Source organism: Grus americana, chromosome 24 (assembly GCF_028858705.1).
Source record: "Grus americana isolate bGruAme1 chromosome 24, bGruAme1.mat, whole genome shotgun sequence".
NCBI lineage: Eukaryota > Metazoa > Chordata > Aves > Gruiformes > Gruidae > Grus > Grus americana.
In genome coordinates this window covers 7,759,622-7,765,621 of record NC_072875.1, presented here as the reverse complement: position 1 = coordinate 7,765,621, position 6,000 = coordinate 7,759,622, and the positions used below count along the sequence as shown (strand labels likewise).

General features: G+C 60.0%; 1 protein-coding gene across 2 annotated transcripts; it reads right to left on the bottom strand.

The window, feature by feature from the left end:
* Positions 1-374: 374 nt before the first annotated feature.
* Positions 375-5,930, bottom strand: CHEK1 (checkpoint kinase 1). Of its 2 annotated transcripts, none has more exons than XM_054803058.1 (12): positions 5,816-5,930; positions 4,928-5,151; positions 4,755-4,819; positions 4,612-4,681; positions 4,252-4,440; positions 3,368-3,472; positions 3,200-3,295; positions 3,001-3,109; positions 2,551-2,728; positions 1,714-1,845; positions 1,488-1,589; positions 375-986 (listed from the first exon to the last, which is right to left on the bottom strand). In XM_054803058.1, exons 1-12 carry the CDS (start codon positions 5,878-5,880, stop codon positions 891-893), a joined length of 1,431 nt encoding a protein of 476 aa, XP_054659033.1. In that variant the 5' UTR covers positions 5,881-5,930; the 3' UTR covers positions 375-890. The 2 variants fall into 2 exon arrangements, with proteins under 2 accessions (XP_054659033.1, XP_054659034.1); XM_054803059.1 differs by having other exon boundaries at positions 4,928-5,186; positions 5,816-5,917.
* Between the last annotated feature and the right edge of the window lie 70 nt (positions 5,931-6,000).

Here is a 6,000-nt window from a genome sequence, read left to right as displayed (position 1 = left end):
ATCCCTAGCTCTCCTCTCTCGCTCCAGTGCTAACAACCCCTGGCAGCTCTCTGCTCGTTAGCCCTTCCGAAAAGCAATTAGAGAGGTTGAAAAATGAGGGCAGCCGCTGTCCTGAGACAGGGCAGGGCGGGGGTCAGCCCCCAAAATCTTGGGGGGGGGTGTAAGGGGCTGGTTTAGGGCGACACAGCTCCACAGAGATCCCGGAGCGCGATTTATGTTGGCTGAGCAATGCTGCACCATCAGTAGGTTTCAGAGTGAACGAGCCCCACGCTCGTTGAGAACCCCCCCCAAAATGAAAAAAAAAAAAAAAAAAGGGCAAAAAAAGCGCACTGTATTGCACCCAAAACGCCCCCTAAAATACAGAGTAAAATGGGTTATTATATAGCACCGCTGCAGAGCGGCCCCCCCGCACCCCCAGGGAGGTTTTTTTGGCTGCAAATCTCAAGGTTTGGGGCAAAACGCTGGTGCCAGCAGGGGGGCTGGGCTGGACCGAGCGGTGTTAATTTGGGTAACGAGGCAAAATGCTGCCGGTGCCCCGTTTTGGGGTGAAAATAAGCTGGGGGGTGGGAATTCATCCCTAATTGCTCTATTTTATTTAACATTTTTTAACTGCTGGGTTATGGAGCACCCCAGGGCCCACCCCCCCATCAGGCCAGCCCAGCACCCTGCGTTGGCCGTGGCAGGATGGGACCCATCGCAACCTCCCCCTTGCAGCAAGCGGCATCGCTTCGCTCCCCCCCCCAAGGGCTTTATTGAACCTTTAAAATCTGAAGCGCGCGGTCGGTCGCCTTCACGGCGTTTGGGTGCTGCCGCGGGAGCCCCGCCAGGAGGAAGAGGAGGAAAAAGGAGGAAGAAGAGGAGGAGGAGGCGGCAGGTAGGGTGCAGGGGGTTCAGGTGGCGGGCAGCCAGACTTTCTGGGTGCTGACGATGTCGCTGAGCTTGCCCTTGATTTTCAGGAAATGCCGCTTGAACTCCAGGCCGTCCCCCTGTGCAGGGAGAGGTGGGGGATTGCGGGGGCCCTGCACCACCACGCGCCCACCGTGCACCCCTTGCACTGCTGTGCACCCCGTTGCACCCACCGTGCACCCGTTGCACTGCTGTGCATCACCTTGCACCCCCTTGCACTGCTGTGCACCACCTTGCACTCACCGTGCACCTCCTTGCACTGCTGTGCACCCCCTTGCATCCACCGTGCACCCACCGTGCACCCACCACTTTGCATTGCCTTGCACCCACCGTGCACACACCCTGTACCCTCCAGGCACTGCCCTGTGTTTCCTTGCACCCGCTGAGCACCCACAGCCCTGCACCCCTTGCACCCCCCCCAGACACTGCCTTGCACCACCTTGCCCCCACTGGGTGCTGCCCTGCGCCCATCTTGCATCACCTTGCACCCACCACCATCCCCTTGCACAGTCCTGCATCCCCTTGCACGGTCTCGCAAGACCTCGCACCCACCATGCGCCCACCCTGCCCCCCCCGCTCACCTTGGAGAGGCGAAAATCCACCAAAATCTTGCTCTCCATCTCCACCAGGTTCACCTTGAAGATGAGTTTGTTGTTCCTCCTGTCCGTGGTCGAGATGGTGACCTGCAAAACGGCAGCGAAAGGGGGGTCCCCCGGATTATTTGCAGATGCAACAGTGTGTGTGTGTGTGTGTGTGTGTCCCACCCCGGGGGGGTCCCACCCCACGATTTTGCACCCCACTCCCTACCTGGTTCGTGCAGCTCTTCTTCCAGCCGTACCCCATCTTCTCACAGACCTCTTTCAGGGCGCGGTAAGAGCCGTCGGCGTCCAGTTTGGTAAAGAACCGCGTCATCCGCTTCACCAGCCGCTGCCACGGGCTCTGCCGCCCCCAAAAAAACGGTTGCAAAAGTTACAAGTCCCGCAAAGCTGCAGCCCCAGCTCTGCAAAATCCCGGCCTTGAGAGGATAAATATTGCAAAGCTGCACCCCCTGATGGTAAACGCTGCGAGTTGCATCTCCCAGGCTGCAAAGCTGCATTCGAAATATTGCCAAGTTGCACCCCAAATGTTATAAAACCTGCACAGCAGCACCCCCCATATTGCAAAGTTGCTCCCCAATACTATAAATATTGCAAAGTTGCTTCTTAATCTTATACATATAAAGCCAAGTTGCATCCCAAATATAATAAATGCTGCAAAGTTGGATCCTGATGTTATAAACTGGATGCAATCTGCATCCCAAATACGGCAGAGCTGCATCCTGATCCTGTAAATACTGCAAAGCAGCGCCCCAAAGGTCGCAGAGTTGCATCCTGATACTATAAATGATGTGAATTTGCACCCCGAGATTATAAACGCTGCAGAGTTGCACCCCAAGGTGATAAATATTGCAAAGTTGCATCCTGATACTATAAACGCTGCAAAGCTGCCCCCCAAACACTGCAAAGCTGCCTCCTGAGATGATAAACCTCGCAAAGCTGCAATACAAGACGAAAAACATTGCAAAGCCGCGTCCCCGATGTTGCGAAGTTGCACCCCGATGCTATAAACGCTGCAAAGCTGCACCCCGGCCCCCCCGTGCAGCACCTGGGAGGACCCCGGGGTGCCGAGGAGCTGGCTGTTGACCAGCATGTGGTCGGGGCAGGCGGGCTGGGAGAAGCTGATGCCCTGCACGAGCTTGTCGATGCTGGCCGCCCCGCTGTCCCAGAGCGCCCCGCCAGTGCCGGGTTCCGGCTGCGACGTGGAGTAACTCGCCTTCTCCTCGCTGCAAGGGGAGACGGGACGTTAGGGACGCGAGGGCGAAGGAGAGAGCGCGAGGATGGGGAAAAGCGGGAGGCGTTCGAGCGTGGGAGTCGCGCCGCTTCGGGGTTTTTGCGGGATTTTGCGGTAAACACGAGCTCGCGCGCTTCCCGCTGAAAACCCAGGGGAAGAGAACCCCGCGGCACACAAAGCTCCCGGAGCCGCGGACCCCAGCGGAACGAACGGCGACGAAGCGACTCGCGGCGGAGGGCGACGCAAAGGGAAGCGGCGGCTCACCCCAGCGCGCTCTTCACCGGCGAGAAATCCGTATCGGATCGCACGTGCTTGGAGAAACCGCTGGGGGAGTCGGTGACCCCCCCCGAGGACACGCGAGCCCGTTTGACGCCTGCAAAGGGACGAGACGCCCAATAACACACCCCAGCCCCCCCTCCCCAAAACTGGAGGGGGGCGAGCGCGTTCCCCGGCAGCGCCTTACCCTTCTTCAGGGGTTTGCTGTACCACCGGTCCTTCTTGATGTCGGGGATGGTGATCCTCGCCGTCGGGCTCTCCGTCAGGATCTTGTGCAGCAAAGCTGGGGGAGACGGGCGATGGAAACGGCGACCGCCGGTGCGGCATCGGGCGCCGCCGGGTGCCGGTTGCTTACCCAAAGGTGCCGAATCGATCTTCTTCCAAGGCGGGAGGTAGGTTTTCCTCTCCTTCCAGTCGCTGTATTCCTGGCAGCTATCGCTGGGCTGGTCCCAGGGCAGCTCTGCCGGCAGGGAAAACCCGGCGCAGAAGGAAAACGGAAAGGGGGGGCAAAATGCAGCCGAGGAGGCAGCGCGGCAAGATTTGCACCGAGAGTTTTTGCAAGGGGGGTAAGAAAGACCGGTTCTGCGTGGTTTTAAAAGGAGACGTGCAAAGGTGCGCGGCGTGCAAAGGTCTGCAACGCGCGAAACCCTGCGACGTGCAAAAGTATTGCAACGTGCAAAAGCCCTGCAGCGTGCAAACACCCTGCGGCGTGCACAAGCGCGCAGCGGCACCGAGTACGACAGCGCGGTGGTTTTTGTGCGAGGCGTCTCTGCTCTGCGCCAGGCAGCGGGCGCTGCACCTCGTGCATTCCCCCCGTGCACCCCATACCTCCCCCGCAGCCCTCACACACCCCTCGGGCACCTCACGTGTTCCCTTTCTGCGCCTTACGTCCCCCTGCGCCTTCCATACCTCCCCCTCAGGTGTTTCATACGCCCCTGCCACGCGCCATATGTCCCCCTCTGTGCATTCTGCGTCTCCCCTACGCATCCCGTGCATCCCCCCTCTGCATTTCACACACCCCTCCCCCCGGACGTTCCATACGTCCCCCCCGGCACCGCGTACGGGCCCCCTCCCCACGCCTCCCCCTATACGTTCCATACGCACACCCCCTCTCACTTCAGGTGCACCCCTGATGCCCTTCGCCGCCCCCCCGCGTTCCCCATACGTCCCTCGAGCGCGTCACGCATCCCCCCACCTTACGCATTCCATAGGTCACCCTATATATTGCAGGCGGCCCACCTCCGGCCAGCATGGCGGTCAGCACCACGCCGCAAGCCCAGACGTCGACGGGCTCAGCCCTGAACTCGGGGCGCCGCAGCAGCTCGGGGGCCACATAGGGCAGGGTGCCGCACATCTTGTTGAGCAGCCGCTCCCGGCCGTTGTGCTTGAAGACGATGGCCAAGCCGAAATCGGAGATTTTCAGGTTATCTGAGCCCAAAGTCAAATTAAAAATTCAAAACTTAAATTCAAAATTCAAATAGAAAAGTTCAAAAAATAAATTTAAAACTCAAAATTTAAATTAAAACGGCAAAATTAATATTAAAAATTCAAATTAAAAATTGAAAATTAAACGGAGGCGAAGAGGGACGTGCTCCCCACCTCGCTCGTCCAGCAGCAGGTTCTCTGGCTTCAGGTCGCGGTGGGTGATGCCGATGCTGTGCAGATAGACCTGGGGATGAAGAGGAGGGTCAGCACCGCGCCGGAACCGCCGCTGGCATCGCCGGCATCGCCACCACACTCACCACGCCGGCGATCAGCTGCTGGAAGAAACGTTGAGCCTCCGGCTCCGGCATCCCGATGTCGGGCTCTGCACCGGATGGGAATAAGAAAGGGAAAAGCATTTTGCAACCGTTAAGGGATTAATTTTTTAATGCATTTTATATTAAAAAAAAAAGGTAATTTTAAGTGGGCGTACCGATGCGGTCAAAGAGCTCGCCACCGCTGCAGTATTCCAGGAAGAGGTATTGCGTGGCACCTTCCCGCCGGTGCCCGTAAAATTTGACGACGTTTTCGTGATTGAGCATCTTGTTGATGCAGATTTCCTTCTTGATGTTCTCCGGGCAGTCGGCCGCTCGCTTCATGTCCACGATTTTCACGGCCACAGCTTCCTCGGTGCGGCGGTTGACGGCCAGCTGCACCCTGGGGCCGGCGGGGGGTCAGCGGGGTGCGGAAGGCTGCCGCGGGCAGGAGCGGGCAGGGAGTGTGGGCAGTGGTTGTGCAATGGGCACGAGGCAGGTGTGCACTGCGTGTGCGATGGGCACGCAGGGGGCAAACACTGGCCACATAACGGGCATGTGAGAGCCAAGGGCAAGCGGTGGGCATAGACAGGGCGTGCAATGGCCATAGGGCGGGCAAGCAGCGGCCAAGGGGCAAGCAGGGGGCACACAAAAGGCACACAGCGGGACAAGCAGTAGCCATGAAGTGGGCACACAAGGGACAAGGGGTGGGCAAGCAGTAGCCACATAAGGGGCACGTAAGAGCCAAGGGCAAGCAGTGGGCACACGCAGGGCGTGCAGTGGCCATAGAGCAGGCAAGCAGCGGGCGAGCGAGGGGGCACACAAGGGGCCACGAATCGGGCACACAAGGGACAAGCACTGGGCAAGCAAGGGGCACGTAAGAGCCCAGGGCAAAGGGTGGCAAGCGGTGGGCATACACAGCACAGGCAAGCAGGGGGCACACAAAGGGCACGCAGGGGGAATACAGAGGGTGCCCAGCGGGTGTGGGCGTGCAAGAGGCCAGTCCGGGCAGGCAGCAGCCCCGACGCCCCCCCCCCCCCGGCTCCCCGCCCCCCAGGAACACTCACTCCCCGTAGGCGCCTTCCCCCAGCGTCTGCACCAGGTCCCAGTCCTCCACGAAGGGCACCGCCATCCCCGGCCCGGCCCCGCTCCCGCCACGCTGCCGCTTCCCGCCGGCGCCACCGCGCCCCGCCCCGCCCTGCGCGCGCAGGAGCCTGGCCCCGCCCCCTTCCCCCATAACACCCCCCCCCGC